The following is a 21,265-nucleotide window of genomic DNA, read 5'->3' on the forward strand; positions in this document are numbered from 1 at the left end:
CATAGACGTTTGAAAATTGAAAAGGTCTCTGGAAGCTCATAGTTTCATTCCATTAAACCGACTACACCTGGGTTTCAGGCAGGGCTCCCAGTTTCTTTCGATGCTGAGGTGATATTCAAATAATGCTGGAGAGCGTCTGCAATTCTGTTCGAGTTTAGGTGGAATGCCAAGTGGGCTGAGGCATGAATGGGAATGGAGATTAAGGAGGGAGACGTGCTGGGATAGTCAAGGGAGACGTGCTTGGATAGTCAAGGGAGACGTGCTGGGATAGTCAAGGGAGAGGTACTGGGATAGTCAAGGGAGACGTGCTGGGATAGTCAAGGGAGATGTGCTGGGATAGTCAAGGGAGACGTGCTGGGATAGTCAAGGGAGACGTGCTGGGATAGTCAACGGAGATGTGCAAAGCCACTGCGCCAGGGTGGCGTAGTGGTTAGCTCTCTTGCCTAGTGAGCGGGAGATTCATGTTCGAATGCTGATCTTGGTGCAAAGTTTCATTCATTGCTTCAGTATGCATGCACACTTTTAACCAGCCATGTGTAAGATGATGATTATTCCTGTCTTCCTTATTCCTGCAGCCATTATCAAGTGAATCAGTTATTAGTTTATATTGTTAATTATCTATCAAGATTAGTTGTTTTTGGTATGTATATTATTTCCTCATGATTTCATTTGTCTGAAATTTCGCGTTATGTGTTTGTCACAGAGATTTTGTTATAAATCGGTCATACTGGACTGATAATTTACTTCATCAGAGAGATGATGCAACTGTTATTGAGATTATTAATGATTTATGAAAGAACCAAGATCTCGGACTCATTTGTCAGAGCCACGTTTGTCAACCCTTTACTCTGCCGCGCGACGGTTTTGCTTACCACATCTGAGATCCAATCGATGCAGATCATTGTGGCTGCCAGAAGGCATATCCAGCTCAATTGGTGTCTTTCAAGTTTAGTTGAAACTGCTCTTAGTATTTCACGGTTATTCTACAGATGTCACACCCCCCTACTATGACTTCTGTCCCTAGGCCTCTAATGTCATTCGAAATGTCATAAATCAGCCCAACCACATCAAAGATTATATATTCGTGAATATACAGCTCGTTTACGATGCTACACTGTGATACGTTTCTGAAAGGTCTAGAGGAGAGGAAGTGAATTATATTATAAAAAAATACAGAATCTGTTCAAAACAGACGTGCTACTTTTCATATCTTCGTAATGAATATACTTACAAGACAGGCAAGCGTGTTGGTTCACGGCCCCCTGATAGTGAGGCATAATTTTGACACATTTATAATTTGCTTCGGCACAAAATTCATTTGGGGTGATGAAGATAAAAGAGACACCCTGTATCATATTATCTTGCGAATATTCTTCTGATGGCGCCCCTTCTCACTCCAAGTTTTAACTTCTTGCGATCATGCGATCACGCCAATCTCCGTATAGTCCTCTGGCATCCACCGAGTCATGGACCTCTCCAGCTCCTCTCGGGTTTTCCACGCATTCTTCTCTCTGCTGGAGTTCACTGTCACACTTTCTTTGGCCATAAGCTGTCATCCATCCTTTCCAGGTGTGCATACCATTTTATACGTTTCAAGCGAGCTGTGGCATCTCCAGGCTGGACCACGCACCAAATACCAACTTTCATATATTCAGTGTGTTTCACGTGTAGATACAGTTATTGTGATCATTGGTATCTTAATGTATACCCATATCACTGTGTTAATTGTTTTTTCTCTGGATCTAACAGTATTCCTGCATACACGTCAGTACCTCGTGTTTTCTGCATGGCGTAACTATGCTGCAAAATGGACTATGTCTGTCAGTATAGACCATCGCTTTTGCGTGCACACTTCACTGCCTGATCTGCTGCCCAGGGGAAGAAAACGTTAATGCCTTGTTTGTACCACACGTCGTTGGAGGTAATAACCCAAAACATACTACTCGTAATAGCTGTGATTATTAGTTAGTAAAAGAAATAGATACTGATGTAGTGTTGTTCAGTACACCGTCCTCAGTCATCAATAAAAACATCTGCATTTGTGCCCCGAACGCCTTGGATAGTGTGTGTGTGTGTGTGTGTGTGTGTGTGTGTGTGTGTGTGTGTGTTTGTATGTAATAGAAAATACATAAATTTCATTTTCAGTTTAAGGCTGATTGTGCATATAAGCTAGTTAAGTTCTATTTAGCTGAGTGACCACACTTCACAGCACAGTTTTGCAAAGACTTTTACTTCTACTACTGTTTAATCAGTATAAAGATATATGTAACATCCTATAAGGTAGTTCTAATACAGTTCTTGAGAGTAAGATTATGCTTCAGATATTCCAAATATGCATCAACAACTGCTGAAGGTGGTTCTAATGTTTCATTCTGTGAATTCTGTTGAAATGTTTCTGTCTTCCAAGGGCATCTCTAGGACTATGGAATGACTCATACTCCAGAGAGAAGCAATGTATTCAAATAACATAACATCTTTAACCTGCATATCGTTGCAGTCTTTATGTGACAGCTATGTACACGATATTTACAAGGTAACAAGTAACAAATAATGGTTACAAAATGTAAATAAATATTAGACTTAATTTAAGCAAAACGTCCAACACAGCTAACAGCTGCATTTCAGATGTACACCGAGTGTTCTTTCTCAAACGCATCGTTGACGTGGCCCTCGTCGAACTTCTTATAGGATTCTGGGGTCTCTGGAATATGACACGCTGTAAGCAAAATAAATACGAAGTTATTGTTTTTATTTGTACCTTGCAGTACTTGATATATACGACATTACCGGGGAACATTGGTTACGTGTCAGAAATTCAAATTTTGATTTTCTAATTATGTCTCAAGCTATGACTGAAAATTATAAATTATGAAACTGCAATTGTTTCTACAATACTACTTTATGCAACGCAAGGTAGACTTTATGGACACTTATTTTCTAAACAATTGTAGCAAAAATGTTAGAAAAAAATTAAAATATATGAACGTACTAAGGAAGAAAAAAGAAATTTTTAAAATTTGTTAGGCAAGCATTTTAATAACCAGTATAATCATCTGCTTAAGGTAACGTTACAGACAAAACGAACGTTAAGCTCTCCCTCTGTTTCTCTCTCTCTCTCTCTCTCTTTTTAAGCAGAAGCATTTATTGATATTAAAAATGCTAACTGATTACATGGCACCACAGGTTATGTTTATTACCCTGAGTCCTTTTTACAGCAAAAGTAACTAAATCTATTTACGGGGAAAAATCGAAGTTACTTAGGCCTACATGTTTCAAGAGAGGACTGCAAGTACAGTATCCAAACAATGGAATAACATCTGTTACAAACTTTTAAATATTAATTAAAATTCGTTTAGAAACAACTTTTTTGTTTCTCATCCAGAATCTAGATTGTATAAATTCTAGAATGAACCCTCAGTTCAGCAACAACAAGGAGTTTCCTGTGGCAGAAGCAAGTTGATCTTAAATTCAACTCTGGACACTTCCTTCTGTTCGACTGAATGTGCTCATATGTCAAGGGGATTGTAAACAATGACCTTGTTGACCTCAAAAACTATAAATTCGACACTAGCCTTACTTCTACATACTCGCTTCAAACTTCTAGGTAACCTAGAGGTATCTTACTCACACACTATCTTTTCCCAGCCAGCAGGTTTAATTTAAACGGCTCACGGCGAAGGAGAATAATGTCACCTAACACCCACCCCTCTGCGTTCTTGGATTGTCTTATCTTAACAGAAACTTTTCCCACATAGTAACATGTCCATCGAACTATTTAAAATCTTACACTTTACCTCACGCTCTTCACATCTCCTGTCCCATTCGTAACGGAACTAGGGTATCTCACAACGAAATAATTTATTTTCTCAGTTAGTAAGCCATGTGTGCACCTACTTCGGTTGAAATTACTCTACGAGTTTCTCACTTACAAACCCATTTCTCTCCTCTACAAGTGACACACCCAACGATGTTGCTGGCGGGATCGAAATGTGAATGGAAGACTGAATTTGCTTGTAGGAAAGGAACACAGGCTATGTATGTATGTGATAGGGTGCGTTCTGTTTTTTCTGTCACAAGTAACGCTATATACTGTTTCTCAAGCGCATGTTTCCTGGGATGAAAGATAACGGTGAAAGGTTTCCAGGATCTAGTTTCAAAAGGCGGTAAGTGATCTGCTACAGCTGATAATCAGAATCTATGTCAACTGGGACAAATCTAAGTTCGTTATCTGATTATCTGCATTGACCCACAATAGTCTTCATTCTAAGAAAGAAACAACGAATAGAATGGTACAGTTAAGCATTTCTTTCGTGATATAAATGAGACTACAGTCTTAGTTTCTTGTGTGTGTAAAAATTCCAGCTATGTCTGATTATATTTGCCAAGTTACCTACTGCAAATGTCAAAACTTTTGAAATTGTTAAAATCTGATCTGCTGGCATATCTTATCAAGCAACAGCATATGTACTGCATTAGGAACGGGACGTGGCCAGAATAGGACAAACAAATGAGAAAGGCATAATGTTGATCATTAACCGCCGCTTACACAATTTGTACAGTATGAATACTGCCGACGTCAGCGAGGTGCTGTAGACCAATAGATGTACATCTGTCGCCAAAACTGGAACTAACTTTTTTTCAGCGTAAATCAGTTTCATATTAACGCTTTAGCATGTCTACCTACTTTCACTGCCTTGACGATAATTACACACCAAACTCCACCTTCGTGAGTAGTTTCACTTTAATTATAACGAGGAAGTAAAGTGAATGTAGAACGACTAATACTGGTCAAAACCATAGTGTCATGGTCGTGAGTACAATTACATGTGATAATGATACTGCCTGAGGCAGCACTTACGTATATAGGGAATAACAGCGGTCTTATCACATTTCTACATCTGTATCTATATACAGGGTGGAGAAATATTGTGTCACGAATTTTTAACCCTGGATAGCTGATGCCAGTAGAAACCAAAATTACTAATGTTGTGTAGGTCGACAACGCACCATTTTTAAACTACGGAAACTTGGCGCAACGCGCTCCGATTGGCCGTGGGGTTGCCCCGTTACCACTCATCAGTTGACGGTTCACACATACAAACGTCCCTCGCCCCTTCAGTGCCCCAACGTGATAGGCACACGTGTCAAACAGATCTTGCTGTTTGTCTCTATCTCACGTAAGATTCACTTCCCTTCGGAGCACATATACACCTGCGATTTAGTCATGTAGTAAGCATGGCGGCACAGTATTCGTTTGAAGAACAACGAGATACGGAAGACATCATGTTTACGCTAGTGACTGTTAAACTTTTTATTTCCACTATTGCAATTTCAGCCTTAGGCCATTATCAAGTGCAGATGTTTTGTCTTTAAGCCATGTCAACTTTATACACCCTGAAATGGTTTAAAGCCAAAACATCTGCACTTGAAAATGACCTAAGGCCGAAATTGCAATAGTAGAAATAAAACGTTTAGCGGCCACTGGCGTAAACATGATGTCGTTCAAAAAATTTTACATGACTGTGCATCCCAGTTACGAAAAGTTAACGAGGTATAGTTTATGTTTTTGGACAATGCGACGGTAATGCGCATGAAGCTCGACGGTTGTATGAGGGACCAGCAAGACGCCGCCAACACCCGCAAATGTTAACAGCAACTCACCAGTGACTTAGCGAAACGGGCAGGTTAGCGGGATATCATGGTGATGCTGCAAGATCTCGAACACAACAGTATGCTGCATTTGAAGAGGCTGTTCTCTAGCGCTTCCAGCAAACACCTACGACAAGTACTCGAGCCGCTGGACACGACATGGGGCTCACTCATTGGTTAGTCTGGAGGGTTTGAGGGACGACGGCCAGCATAAACGTAGTTTCCACCTTGTCCAACACCTAAATCCTGTGGCGGACTATGAACACAGGCTAGGGTTCTGACGGTGATTAGCCGGCCGGGTTGGCCGAGCGGTTCTAGGCGCTACAGTCTGGAACCGCGCGACCGCTACGGTCGCAGGTTCGAATCCTGCCTCGGGCATGGGTGTGTGTGATGTCCTTAGGTTAGTTAGGTTTAAGTAGTTCTAAGTTATAGGGGACTGATGACCTCAGAAGTTAAGTCCCATAGTGCTCAGAGCCATTTGAACCATTTTTTGACGGTGATTCTGCGACGTGTTGCACGAGATCCCGACTTCTCCGCCATGGTGTTGTTTACCGATGAGTGCACCTTCCATCGGAATTGCCTTTACAACACTGGAAACGTTCATTACTGGGCAAGGGGAAAACCTCATGTCACGTACGTCCACGGACACGAAGAACGATTTTCGCTCAACATTTCGCAGGCATTGTGGGTGACCATCTGACTGGGCCGGTCCGTCAATCTTCTCGACTTACCAGGGCGAATTACTCTACCCTGCCTGCTGGAAGATGTTCCTCTGGTCATGCGGCTATGCATGTGGATGGAGCATGATGGGGCGCTTGCACATAACAGTTGTGCTGTGCCTGGATATTTAAATGAACTCTACGACGGCCAGGTAATTGGCAGAGGTGCTTGTAGGACATGGCCCCCGCTATCACCAGACTTCACGCCATTGGATTTTTTCCTGTAGAGATTCTTCAAGGTTCTAGTTCACCCACCCCGACGCGAACGACCTAGAAACGAAGAGGAATTAATGGATCTCATATAACAGGCCGCCAATCACATCAGGGCAATTCCAGGATTCTTTGAAAGAGTTCGGCAAAACACCGTTCGACGTTACCAAGCTTGTGTCGCGTTAGAAGGCCGCCAGTTCGAGCACCTGCTTGAAGTAAACAATGTCCTGGCTACAAAAAAGGGCTTTTTCAGGGCCGAGACAATTTGCAAAAGACTTTATGCGAACTAACAGCAGTTGACGGGTTTGTTCTCGGTACGTCTTATCATGAAACTAAATTGGATGTGTCGTGTGGAAGGCTGGCGCGCTACCACCGAGCATGCAGGCCGCCTTGGATACATCGCGATCTCCGGCATCCGGCAACAGGGTAAACCCGCGGCAAGTCGAAGCGCGTGGCGCCAAGTTTCCGTAGTTTGAAAACTGAGCGTTGTCGACCTATGCAACATTAGTAATTTTGGTTCCTATTGGCATGAGCCATCCAGGGTTAAAATTTCATGACACAATTTTTTCCGCGCAGTATGTACTCCACAAGCCACTGTATGGAGCATAGCGGAGGTACCGTATACGACAACTGGCCATTCGTATCCTTTTCCACTACCAAACAGAGAGAGGGGAAAACTAATGTCTTTATACCTCCGCAAGAACCGTAATTTCTTCCGTGTTGCGGGTTTTTATACGAAATGTACGCTCGGGGCAGTAGAATCGTTCTGTAGTCAGTTGCATATCTCTGTTCTATAAATTTTCCCAATAGCTTTTCGCGAAAAGATCGTAGTGTTTCCTCCAGGGATTTTCACTTGATTTCATGAAACATCTACGTAACACTCGCGTACTTATCACATCTTCCTTAAGAAATCTGGCTGTATGTCTCTGAATTACTTTTATGTCTTCCTACAATCCGAAATGGTGGGAATCCCAAACATTCGAGCGATACTCAAGAATGGGTTGAACAAGTCTTCCAATAACTGATCTCCTTTATAGATCTACACTTTCCTAAAATTCTCCCAATAAACCGAAGTCGTCCCTTCTTACGTGCTCGTTCCATTTCATATCGCTTCGAAACATTACGCCTTAATATTTAATCGCTGTGACGTGCCAAGCAGCACGCCACTAACGCTCATTGTTGTTATCTCTTGCTGTCTTTCCAAGGATCCATATACGCCATTGCGCCTTGCTCCTAACGCGGTGCGACTGTGCTTGTTCCACACGCAAGTAGAGGCACATGTGTGGGTTGCATGCCTCTTGCTCAGCATCTGCATGCGAGTGATTCCATTCACACTTGTGGTCACGTTGGGTGCCTCTGCCTCCAGGTGGGACAAGCCACAGCCGCACGGCTACCAGCTGCGAGGCGCTCACGTGTAAACGCACCGTAATTGTCACCGTGACAGTCTCCTTCGCTCTGTCCTACCAATACTGTCTCCTCTCGCTGTCACTCTCTCCCTCTCGCTCTCTCTTACTATTAGTATCTCATTTACTTCTTCCCACTGCTGCTATTTCTTCTCACTGGCACTCTCTTAATCGTTGCCAATGGCATAGACCCTCTCCCTGTCACTGGCTTTCATCCACTTCCACTTTCTTCTTCCCTTTATTCGTATCCCACTGGCACTGTTTCGTTCACTCTTTTCCTAGTATTGTTCTGTCCTGTCAACTACGTTCCGCTGCCACTGCGTCCTTTTCTTTCTCTCAGGCTGGTATTGCTGCTACTCCCTTTCTATACCTCAACCACTGTCTACTATCTTACAGTATCTGTGACTTCTCTGTCTCTTTCCCAATGCCACTGTCTCCTTCTCTCTCAGCATAAAATAGCGCGAATATCTTCGCATGCCAAAATTTTTGCGAAAAATTTTAAAGGTGCTGAGGAAGGCAGAATGGGGCAACTGGTACCTCTTTTCGGTGAGTCTTCTGATAAACAGGAGTATATTCGCCTTTTCTGGACACGGATAGGAGCATTTTTCCGCTGGTACTCTTCTTCCCCCCCCCCCCAAGCAGGGCATGTCACTCATATGAAAAGAACTGTATGGACAGCAAAATTTTGATAGTTTACTTATGCGAAATTGAAGTAAAGTAAAACCAATTTTACACCTCAGGCCGAAATTAAGTGCACAAAATTTTTTGCGTATGCTTCAGTTCTGTAACAACGTAGAACTTCTGATGATAACGGAGAAACTTAATGGCATATTTCTCCTTGCTACGTCGCGTTATAAGCTACGGTTAACCTCACAACGGATTTTACGAGTACGTGTAGGGTAACTTAGAGACCTCTGTATCAAGAAAACTTAGCATCTTAGTAATACATCGTCATAATTTCAGCCATTTCCTGTGTTTAGCGGTCTTGGAATCCACAACATTGCATATATGCTCCAGCGACGCTCTCAAATGGAAACTTTTTCATCGCCCCCTGTATAAACGCCTCGTCAAAAACCTGTGCTCGACAGAACTATGCGTCGACCAAATTGTTTTATGTCAGTGTTTTATTGTCACGGTGTGTAACTCCATTAGAATTAAATCTGATTAATTACTGAGCGCGGCTCTTTCTAAAAGTGGCCGACGTTCCGCTACTGTGGAATATTTTTCTGTTATAAAACTCCATACGGTCCAAAGGATAAATGAAAGAGTGGTACAAAAAGGCGAAACGTGGTTGTTAGATAATAGAGGCATGAACTACTGTTGAAATACACGAATGAGCACATTCATACAAACAAAAGCTATGGACACATGGCGAAGACTTGAAAAGAGACCACGTATCAACCACAACACATCGTAACACAAGCGACAGCGTCTTTGACAACTGAGTTACGTAAGGGAGCGTGTATTCACATTTTGCTAAACATAACATCTTATCTTAGTTGATGGATAAACATTGTAGTACTCTATTAGTGAACGTTGGTCCATGAAGAGGTTCTTTCTACGGGGTGTCGGTAGTGACATAAAAACTACGTTCTCTGCCTTGGATCAGCTGCAGTTTGGATTCTGAAAGTTCTTGTGAACACTGATGATTTAAGCTTTCATCACCACCTTTGGAAGAGTACTGCAGAGCAAGTAGAATGGTGCGTATTTTTGGAAATGAGAAGTACAAATCCGTGCACGTCGGTACCGACCTTCTTCTCCAGGCCTGTTCCAGGGCTGCTCCTTGTCGGTGGCCAGCACCAAGTACAGCAGGAACGTGACCAGGCCCACGCCGGCAGAGATGAGGAACATGATGTCCCACTGACCCCTCGTTTGCTGAAACAGTCAGGCCGGACGAGGAATGAAGCACTCGCTATCCTCACTACTTCACAAAAATTATCATTTGTACTAGGAGTTAACCAAATATCAGTAGACCTTTGGTACAAGTTACGTTGCGTTTATCACTTTATCTCAAAATTTGCATACATTTTACTGCACTGTCAGCAACGACGCTGTCCACGTTATTGTACAGATCTACTGTGCTTATACATTGTAAGAACTTTCAGCATTGCAGCGCGTCAGCAATCGTAAGTATCGAAATAATTATGAAAAATCCGCCTCGGTTGCACAAACTACCTGGTGTTTACCTAGGTTTCAGCGTGGGTAACCACGCCTTCTTCAGAACAAATATAAAACAGCTTGCCTAAATAGGCATAGTCAAAGGCTAAATTAACACGTACAGCGGCAAGACTCCATAAATTATTTTTACAAATACACGGTACATATGTACCAAGTCAATAATATAACTTATCTCAACCCTGTGTGTGCTGCCTCGCCCCAGCCAACGTACGATGGTCACAGGCTCTCCACCGAACTGAGGCACCGCAGGCTGCTCACATGCGCGGCTATCGAAATCACTGAGCATGCGCGCGGCCAGGAAACGCTCTTCTTATGGACGGGAGCGGGATTACAAAGTTAACACGGATCGGGATCTAACTGATTACCAAAATTTATCGCACAAATAGCAAATTGAGCAAATGATAAAAGCGGTGATGCAGGAATTAAGACATATTTAACAGCAACCCACGACAAACTTTGTGCACGGATGGCAAATCAGCCACAAACTAATATGGAAGCCCTAGAAATAGGTAGAAATTACAACTAAACTAAAAAAATAGCTATGCTGAGGACGTTATTGTTAACGGATAACACTGCACTAATGATATCTGCTGCAGAAACAGCCATAGTCGCTACATCGCCATAATACTAAGCGGCCGACTAGGCCGTAATCAGAAGACGTTAAAGATTTATGACATACCTTGGCTCCATGATTTTACAATTACATAGAAGCCAACGAAGATACACAAAATACTTCCTAAAGCGCTCAGCAATAAGAAAATACAAATTGTGTTCATCTAGTCTAACCAAACTCTCAGCACAGTAGGAGGGAAAACGTACCAAAATGGGGGGGGGGGGGGCGAGGCGTCGTTACCATCCGTGAACAATCAACATCGTGCGCGTGCATCAACCAACTTCCACGTCATGCAACTTAATGTGAAGAATTAAGTAAGGGACCGAAACCCTCAAAGAAATTTCTGTTTTTTAATTGGAGCTGATCGTTAAGGACATCGTCTTTGGCATACTGTAGGTGTTTAAAAATCTGCATTTCCTCTAAGATGTCCAATTTTAAACCCTTAACTTCAGCATGAAGCAACTCAATATTAGACGGAGGACTCAGTGCATGAGCCATTTGTATAAGGTGTTCTGCATAATTGGAACCCCTCGTACCATCACCGCTTCTGGTGGGGATGTACTCTTTATGTCTAGTCATGAGAGTTCGGCCTGTCTGATCTATGTAAAATTTCGGACAGTAACCGCAAGTAATTTTATACACTCCAGACTGAGACAGTTTATCATCTGTGATCTGCAACGAGTGGATTAAATTCTTGTGCAGATTATTGTTGGTGGAAAAGGCTACTCTAAAGTTATAGGCTCTAAGCAATTGATTTTAGCCTTTGACTATGCCTATTTAGGCAAGCTGTTTTATATTTGTTCTGAAGAAGGCGTGGTTATCCACGCTGAAAGCTAGGTAAACACCAGGTAGTTTGTGCAATCGAGGCGGATTTTTCATAATTACTTATACATTGGCTTGTCAGTTATCATTCATTGCATTTTTATTTCCCAATAGTGAAGTAAATGAATTATCATGGCCAATTATAATCCATATAACGAATTAATATAAAGAGAGGAAGAAATGGACTGCTGTTCACTCAAGTGTCATTACCTTCAGTGTATCGCTAACGGCAAAACTGTCAGGAAAAGCTGAAATTTTTTTGTTGGCACAGGTGTACTATAAGTAGCAGCAGAATAATTCCGGGTGACAGTTTGTTAGGTTTGCAGCTACGTCATTGCAAACTGTGTAAATCAGAATCTCCCGGAAACCCATGTTGTGCAATTTAGAATAAGTAAACATTACTAACAGCAATGAAAACTATACATTGACAGTCACACAAAAAATGTATTTTACGCTGTCAGAGTGAGTGTTAAATTCTGCAACGGAGTGTGGGCAGTTTAGCACTGTTACCAGATCCTTCCCGTTCACCTAGTTGTACCGTATTTTGGAGTTCACGTTGGACTTTAGCAACCCACTTAACTGGCAGGGTACATTATTTCAAACGTTGGAGAAAGGCAATATCTACAATAAAATGATGTCTAGTATAGCGCTGTGGTGCTCAAACCAATCTTCACATAGCATGCTTTACTAGGAAATTTCATTATACACTCCTGGAAATTGAAATAAGAACACCGTGAATTCATTGTCCCAGGAAGGGGAAACTTTATTGACACATTCCTGGGGTCAGATACATCACATGATCACACTGACAGAACCACAGGCACATAGACACAGGCAACAGAGCATGCGCAATGTCGGCACTAGTACAGTGTATATCCACCTTTCGCTGCAATGCAGGCTGCTATTCTCCCATGGAGACGATCGTAGAGATGCTGGATGTAGTCCTGTGGATCGGCTTGCCATGCCATTTCCACCTGGCGCCTCAGTTGGACCAGCGTTCGTGCTGGACGTGCAGACCGCGTGAGACGACGCTTCATCCAGTCCCAAACATGCTCAATGGGGGACAGATCCGGAGATCTTGCTGGCCAGGGTAGTTGACTTACACCTTCTAGAGCACGTTGGGTGGCACGGGATACATGCGGGCGTGCATTGTCCTGTTGGAACAGCAAGTTCCCTTGCCGGTCTAGGAATGGTAGAACGATGGGTTTGATGACGGTTTGGATGTACCGTGCACTATTCAGTGTCCCCTCGACGATCACCAGTGGTGTACGGCCAGTGTAGGAGATCGCTCCCCACACCATGATGCCGGGTGTTGGCCCTGTGTGCCTCGGTCGTATGCAGTCCTGATTGTGGCGCTCACCTGCACGGCGCCAAACACGCATACGACCATCATTGGCACCAAGGCAGAAGCGACTCTCATCGCTGAAGACGACACGTCTCCATTCGTCCCTCCATTCACGCCTGTCGCGACACCACTGGAGGCGGGCTGCACGATGTTGGGGCGTGAGCGGAAGACGGCCTAACGGTGTGCGGGACCGTAGCCCAGCTTCATGGAGACGGTTGCGAATGGTCCTCGCCGGTACCCCAGGAGCAACAGTGTCCCTAATTTGCTGGGAAGTGGCGGTGCGGTCCCCTACGGCACTGCGTAGGATCCTACGGTCTTGGCGTGCATCCGTGCGTCGCTGCGGTCCGGTCCCAGGTCGACGGGCACGTGCACCTTCCGCCGACCACTGGCGACAACATTGATGTACTGTGGAGACCTCACGCCCCACGTGTTGAGCAATTCGGCGGTACGTCCACCCGGCCTCCCGCATGCCCACTATACGCCCTCGCTCAAAGTCCGTCAACTGCAAATACGGTTCACGTCCACGCTGTCGCGGCATGCTACCAGTGTTAATGACTGCGATGGAGCTCCGTATGCCACGGCAAACTGGCTGACACTGACGGCGCCGGTGCACAAATGCTGCGCAGCTAGCGCCATTCGACGGCCAACACCGCGGTTCCTGGTGTGTCCGCTGTGCCGTGCGTGTGATTGTTGCTTGTACAGCCCTCTCGCAGTGTCCGGAGCAAGTGTGGTGGGTCTGACACATCGGTGTCAATGTGTTCTTTTTTCCATTTCCAGGAGTGTAGATATTCAGTAAGATATTTGACAGATATAAGTATCACGACTTAATGTATTCTATGCTGAAAAACAGAAATAGGCTGTGACCGTTACTGAAGCGACAGAGTTTCACTGCAGATCTCCCACTGCTAAGCGTTATGCCATATTCTTTGAATCTTACAGGTATATGCAAAGATTAGCGGCACATTTTGTAAAAGTCTGTTGTGAATATTCAACGCAACAAACAATCCACAAAGAGTACGAGCACTCAGCTCAGATGAAATTATTTTGAAAGACCGCAGGCACTTACTAATTTGTAAAAGCATTGTTTCAAACCAGAACTACTATTCGTCCTGATGATACGATTGTAAATGGTAAAATCGTGCAACGTACACTCAAACAAAAACAAAACAAAAAAAAAAACAAATAAAAAACTCGCCACGAAGAACTTGTCCGAATGGAATGGAAATCGGTAGTGGTGATATACATGTACAGTAAAAAACTGATTACAGTTCCAGAAAACTTGCCTGATTTATTTCAGAGCGAAAGAGCTTCACAAAATAAGCATGTCAGTAACACATCTGGCGCTTATGGAACCAGTCATTCGGCTTGGCACTGATTAACAAAGTTGTTGGACGTCCTGAGAAATATTGTGCCAAATTCTGTTCAATTGGCGCTGTAGATCGTCAAAATCGGGAGCTGTTTGGAATGCACTGTTCAGAATGCTCCTAACGCTGTCATTTGGGGAGAGATCCGGCGCCCTTACTGGCCAAGACAGGATTTATTAAGAACGAAGACAAGCAGTACCAACTCTCACCGTTTGCAGGCGGACACTATCTGCTGAAACGTAAGCCCAAGATGGCTTGCCAGGAAGGGCAACAAAACGGTGACTAGAATTTCGTCGACACACAATATTGTCGGAAAACCGAAGTGATTTAAGGGTACGGAGGATGACAATCAAAGAGGTCCTGTTATGAAGAGAAATATCACTCCTGACCATCACTCCTAGTTGTGGGGTCGTATGGCGGGTGATACATTGGTATTCTAGCGCTGCAAGGGGCGTCTGCAGATATGTCTTCGCTACTCACCAGGGTTCACTCCGAAGTGGGACTCATCACCGAAGACAATTCTACTACAACAAGAGATTCCAGGCCGAATATGACTTAAACCTCTGCATACTGGTTTATTGATGTACAGAGGTCAATGGGAGTTGGTGCTAGTGGCTTCGTGAGCTAAGCCCCTTTCCTGTTTGCCACCTATTAATGGTCGATGTGGTGACTGAAGCACCCGCTGCACTTCGGATGGATATAATGAATCCCGGGTTCTGAGTGCCTCTCTGACGACTGATGATCCTCTCGTCTGTCGTCTTTCTAGGTTGACCAGATCCTTCTTGGGCCATGGTTCACTCTATCCCGAGTAGTGGCATCGCTCCTATTCAAATGTTAAGCGATCCGCTGATTGTTCCAACCGGCTTCTCTGAAACCAACTATACGTCATCTCTCAAATGTTGATATCTATGTACATTGTTCACACCCCTGTCTCCAAGACATAGTTACTGTCCAAATGATTTCACGGAATGAAATTTGTAAAAACGTTATTCTCTGGTATCGATATGCCCGCAGTTCGCTGTTCTTCCCAGCAGCGAAAATGTGCTGCAGCGTACCACATTTATCCATCCGTCGATACCTGTATGATTAGAGCGTATAACATACTATCCTAGGGACTCATTTATCCCTATGTTAAGTTCCACTAAATCCTTTCCTGTAAATTGCTGTCTAAACTGAGTATGAAACATATGGGTAGCAACTCTACTAATGGACTCCGGATATGTGTTAAGTACTAATTTACGACTGCCTAAAGCATATGAAAAGCATGTAAGTAACCTGTAGATAAGTGTCAGTCTTTTAAATGTATGTCGGTAATGCGAAAGCCACCGTATGTTGTATGGTGGAGGTTGCATAGTGAACCAGAATCATATTCGTCATTTCCTATTCAATTCGCGGATGGCCCACGTTTCGCAGAGCACAGGGCCTTTCTTGTAACATCAGGTCGGATTTTGTACAGTAGTTTCGTGAAACATTTTCGCCAACTAAAAAAACACAAGACGGAGCTAGCAGCTCATTGAATTTTCTCTAACTTTTCCGTTAATCAAAATAGCTAAAACGGCCTAAACAGGTGACCATTACGAAATAATTAGTTTTGTTCGTGACTTTCTTTGTGTGTGAATCACACTACCTTTGGATTTTTCTGATGAATATACGGCATCTATCATATAAAGCAACATGTAATTGTTCCACCTTAAAGATATCTAACGTTCGTAGCTGATTCCAGCGCCTGATCCTAGAACACACAGTGAAGTCATATTGTGTCTTTTTATCTGTATGCGAACAGTAGCTACATGTGTTAATTTTTTGTATTAGCTTTCACAGTCAGCTTCGATCCAAGTGCTAACTATTTCCAAGTCGTCGGTATTTATATAAGGCATATTTTCAGTAAAAGATGTTTTTCTCACTATGTAATCTCCCTTCATAATATAGCGTGCCTCATAATTAACAGTGATAACTAACACTTGTGAAAGTCTAAGAAACTGAAGCAAAAGCGTTACTTTCGTTTACGAGGTAATTGCAAATATGTGATTTCGAACCACCATTGACTTCTGATACGATGTATCGTCCATAGTACAAATATATTTGAATTGTAAACTTTTCAGTCTATTTCCCACCTAACTGAGCACAAATTTCACTCATAATCTGTTACCTGATAAAAGTTATTGTACAGTCGTTTCTGTTACTGCAGGTGTTCTACTTGTCGTTTTCTGCAGAAGGAGAATTCATCCAAACACCCTTCGACCATTCTATTAATCACGACAAGACTGTACTATTCGGACTTCAGTTCTGAAATCCTCCGAAAGGGAATGCCACGCCATTCCTGAGATGGTCCCTGAAAGAAAAATCACAGGACCGGGGCAGGTGAGCTAGGAGGCCAAGGCAGAGACCTGGCCGGCTCGACCTACCTATCTAGGACCATAAGGCTTGTTATATGTGATGTTACTCTCGTCAGCAAAATGTTGATGTGGCACATCACGCACGTATCACATTCCATAACCACAGTACGTGAGTGAAATTTGAACCCAATTCGTATATATTTTTACTAACTAGGACAACACTTCATGACGAGGTCTGTGGTGGCTCGTAATTCTACATATGGAACTTCATTGTAAAGTACTCATTTGCTGATATACGTTTACCAGAACCTTTTTTTGCGTCTATTACTGTATACTTTCACACATGTGAGTTTTTGCTAAGAATTATTATTCCCACTGTATAATGGTAAAGACGTTATGATTGATTATCAGTTAATTATCATGCCCTGTAAAGTATAAATCCAAGATGGCGTTGTCCAGAAATTCAGAAATTTTATGCCAGTGGTGGAGTATTCAAAAAGGCAAAATGGCAGAACTAACCTGTTTGTGCTAGCCAGAAATTTAAAAAATCCAAGACAGTAGAACTAGCTCACTTCTATTAGCACCCATTATAATGTTATGTTCAAAAGTATCTCATGCATACGAAATTAGCGAAATGTTCAAATATATCTGAAAAAATTGTCTTATTCATCATTAATTTCTAAATAATAGCCAATACTTCCATCTAAAAAAAACACATGAGCTTCTTTTTTTATTTTTTATTAATTAGTGCCAGCTACAAAAGTAGTCAATTATTTATCAAAAATGCGTAGAGATATTAACAATATCTGTTTAATATGGCACTAATGATCTATTTTACAGGTTAAGCAGCACTTGTAAACGAATTTAGTTTGATTAATGTACCACAATTGGAGCAAGACACAGTTGACTCAAAATGAAATGATCACACACACACACACACACACACATACACACACACACACACACACACACACATACACACAAGCACATCTGCCTTTTGCTACATGCTCAAAAGTGTGGATGCTTCAGTTAAATTGTGTCAGTTGACCCCATGTTCAAAGTATCCTTACGTCCTGCATTATTTATCGAAAATACATAAAAGGTATAACTTACAGTAATTCTACATCTGACAAATTTGTGAAAAAGACGTTAGCAAGACAATGTTTATGTTAAGTATTACAATGTTATTTTCACGTCTAAAATAGCCATCAAAATACGTAAATGGTGTAACTTACAGTAGTTACATGTCTAAGATGTTTGTAAAAAATAGGTAAGTAACACAAACGGGGTTTACATCAAGTGTTGTGATGGTGTCTTCAAATCTAAACTATCTGTCAGACTACATAAGGGGCGTTGACATTTCGATTGTGGGATTATTTGAGGCTATGTTACTCATGGTACAAAGATCAAACTATGAACACCTGACATTTCAAGAAATTTTTCAGTTTCACTTCACCAAACACCATTTTAGGGGGAAGAAGGTAAAGCTCCATGTACCGCACTAGAAAAACATAATCGTTAATACAGATTGGGTAATACTGATTTTTAATAAATTTGCTGTAGGCCTACGAGAGATTATGTTCCGTAAGTGGTGCCGAAGTGAAATTTCGAGGAAGGCTACGACATCTACTGATCGACAATATGGTACCAAGGCTCTCTAACACTGTATTTATCTACCTTCCCACAATCAGCCACTGAATAATTCCAATATCTAACTGTAATTCTCCAAACGTATTGTGTAAATACACAAAATGACGAAAGATAAAGTAACTGACCAAGCACCATTTTAGGGGGGTGGAGAAAACATTTTGACAAGATCTTTAATGTGTAGCAACACATAAATTACATATTTTCGTAATACATGCATGAAATGCAGTTGTAAACATGACCAAAGACAATGATAAACTGGTTTCGACACAGACAGAGAGAGTATCTACACTAAAGTAAAATCATTTATCAAAAGACAAGCAGGCTGTTTATTGCAATACACAAGTATAATTATAGAGCTCTTATTGTGAACAAGTATTCGATCTTGCACCAAAATACAGTTATTTCTAAAAACATGCAAAATTTTGTGTACAAAACACATGTAGCTATACTGTCGTAACCTGGTTGTTCTATAACATTTAAAAAGTACGTGTCTCACATAGTAACACTAAAGATAAAACCTACAACTTAAACAGTGGTTGTGGATTAACTTAGTTCCATCTACGTACCACGCATTAAAGAAACCAAAATAAGTAATGATATATCCTACAACACTATTAACATTATAAACACATGTGGGCACTACTGTTCTCTAACTGCCAGTACACCTTTCAATGAGAATAGTTTGATCTTTGTAACAACGTAGACAATACTGTTTTCTGTCACACAGTGGAGAGTACGGCACTGTGCCCAAATACATCGTTATGTTCAGGAAAATTGCAACAAATTGTCCTATACATCGTCATGTTTACAAAACGCATGTGGGTTCCATCCAAGCACTGTAAAGTAATTTGTAAGACAGGCTTTGTACATTTCCGAATGGGGAGACGGGAAGTGAATTACAATAAAAGATTCGTTCTACAACAGTTCACGGATTTATGAGCATACATTTACAAAACTATAAATTTGTCATCATTTTACATACATTCTGCACTTTTTGTTAGATATGCTTGGTCAGCATGGTCTCATTGCTGTGTGGGCTGCAGCTCTTGTCACTGCAGCACTACAGCAGTGTACAGCGTTCGCTTGTCAATTACTTGTAGAGCTTCAAACAGAAACAGCTTATTTTCACTGAACTGTGTGTTCAGTAGCTCAATTCGTAAATTTCCTATGTATTTGTGTGCTTAGTAGACACAGTTTCGCATTTTAATAACTATGTGGTCAATAGTTCCGCTGCCTGTATCGCCCCATTCTTTTGTTTGTTTCGAGCTGAACAGTCAGTTCAGCTAGAGCTCAGTAGGGCGGCAGCCTCATGTCCCAGTAGGAACACAAGAGAGTACAGCGTTCGTTTGTAAATTATTTGTACAAGCTTCACTCCAGAACGTCTCACGGGAGCCCGTATGAGTCCGCTACCGCGGCGACCCCCATCTCTGCCCGCACTGTGGTCGACCCCTCACCCACTGACGAGTGGGAGGTCGTTCTGAGGTGTGGAATGCAGCAAAAGAGTCTCCGGGGCCCGATCGTAAGGCCTCTCCAGCGGGTCTGACAAAGAGGTTTCAGGCGCTGCTTGTGGCTGATAAACATCCTGAGACAAATTCAGTCGCTTGTCCTGTCTCAGTGGAAGGCTCTCAGCCTACAAGGTCCGGGCAAAGGGTGAGGTTGCAGGTAGATGAAGCTCCAATGTTGGGCACATAATGGAGCCTGCCAGGGATATCGCTGCCAAGACGAAGCTTCGGTGTGCACTGTGTGTGTATACTGTGGGGGAATCACTTCAAATATGGAACGGGTCTTTTCAGATGTCATGAACAGTACAGGATGTAGACAGCTGCAGGTAGTGGCCCGTGTTGGTGCTAATGATGTGTGCCTCTTTGGACTGGAAGAGACAGTCTCTGATTTCGGGCGGTTGTCTGATGTAGAGACTTCCAATCTCACTTACAGGATGAAGACAGTGTTCTCCATCTGTAGCATCGTCGACAGGACCGATAACGGACCTTTAGTACAGAGCCGATTGGTGATTATGGATGGCAGCTACAGGGGCTTCTGCAACCATATATGGGGCAGATTTCTTTACTTGCGCCGAAGCTTGTCGGGATGTCGTGTTCCGCTTAACAGGTGTGGTTTCATCACACACAGGAAGCCGATTCGTGGGTAGTGGAACTGTGCGGGGTGGCCTTTTGTAAAGCTAGAGGACCTCAGGAAAGAACAAATTGGGCTTCAGTCTCAAAAAGAGTAGGCCAAACTCAGGACGAGGGTAGACCTAGAAACATTAGGTGTTATAGTCGTAAACTGCTATAGCTGTCATGGAACAGAACCAGAGCTACAAGCACTGATAGAAAGCACTGAACCTCAAGTCGTTATAGATACTGAAACTTGGCTAGAGTAGGAGAGACATTAAGCCGAAACTTTTTTGCAGAGGATCTAACGATTTGCAGGAACAACAGATTAAATATAGTTTACGGTAGCGTGTTTGTTGCTGCGAGAAGCAGTTTTCTTTTTTTTTTTTTAAGCGAAATTTAAACAGGTGCTTGCTGTGAATTAGGACAGATAGAGGTTACACTGTACAAACTAAACTAAACTCCGTCCGAACAGGCTTTGAAAGGCCCAACGGTACCAACCGGCCGCCGTGACATCCTCAGACCACAAGCGCTGCTGGATGCGGATAAGGAGGGGCATGTGGTCAGCACACCCCTCTCCCGACCGTACGTCAGTTTACAAGACAGGATATACTGTGCAGCCGGAATAAATTAATAATTGGTTCATTTCACTGTCTCCCACTCCACCCCTGAGCTAATAAGGAGCATCATAACGGATGCAAGATTCGTAATCACAAAGTCATCGTAGCGATACTGAAAACCGTAACATCCAAACCCACCAAAAATGAACGCAGAATGTATCTGTCTAAAAAAGCAGGTAAAAATTCGCTTGACGCCTTCCTAAGAGGCAGTGTCCGTGTCTTTCGATCTCATTAAACAAGCAAAG

At 42.7% G+C, this 21,265-nt stretch overlaps 1 protein-coding gene across 1 annotated transcript in view; it reads right to left on the reverse strand.

The window, feature by feature from the left end:
• Positions 1-2,596: 2,596 nt before the first annotated feature.
• Positions 2,597-21,265, reverse strand: part of LOC124606317 (putative inorganic phosphate cotransporter) — a 58,775-nt gene continuing 40,106 nt past the window's right edge. Inside the window, exons 7-8 of the mRNA XM_047138300.1 lie at positions 9,733-9,856; positions 2,597-2,716 (exon numbers count right to left, since the gene is read on the reverse strand). Coding sequence (XP_046994256.1) covers positions 2,622-2,716; positions 9,733-9,856 — 219 coding nt within the window. The 3' untranslated portion in view covers positions 2,597-2,621. The remainder of the gene's footprint in view (positions 2,717-9,732; positions 9,857-21,265) is intronic.

Source organism: Schistocerca americana, chromosome 3 (genome assembly GCF_021461395.2).
Source record: "Schistocerca americana isolate TAMUIC-IGC-003095 chromosome 3, iqSchAmer2.1, whole genome shotgun sequence".
In the NCBI taxonomy this organism is placed as follows: domain Eukaryota; kingdom Metazoa; phylum Arthropoda; class Insecta; order Orthoptera; family Acrididae; genus Schistocerca; species Schistocerca americana.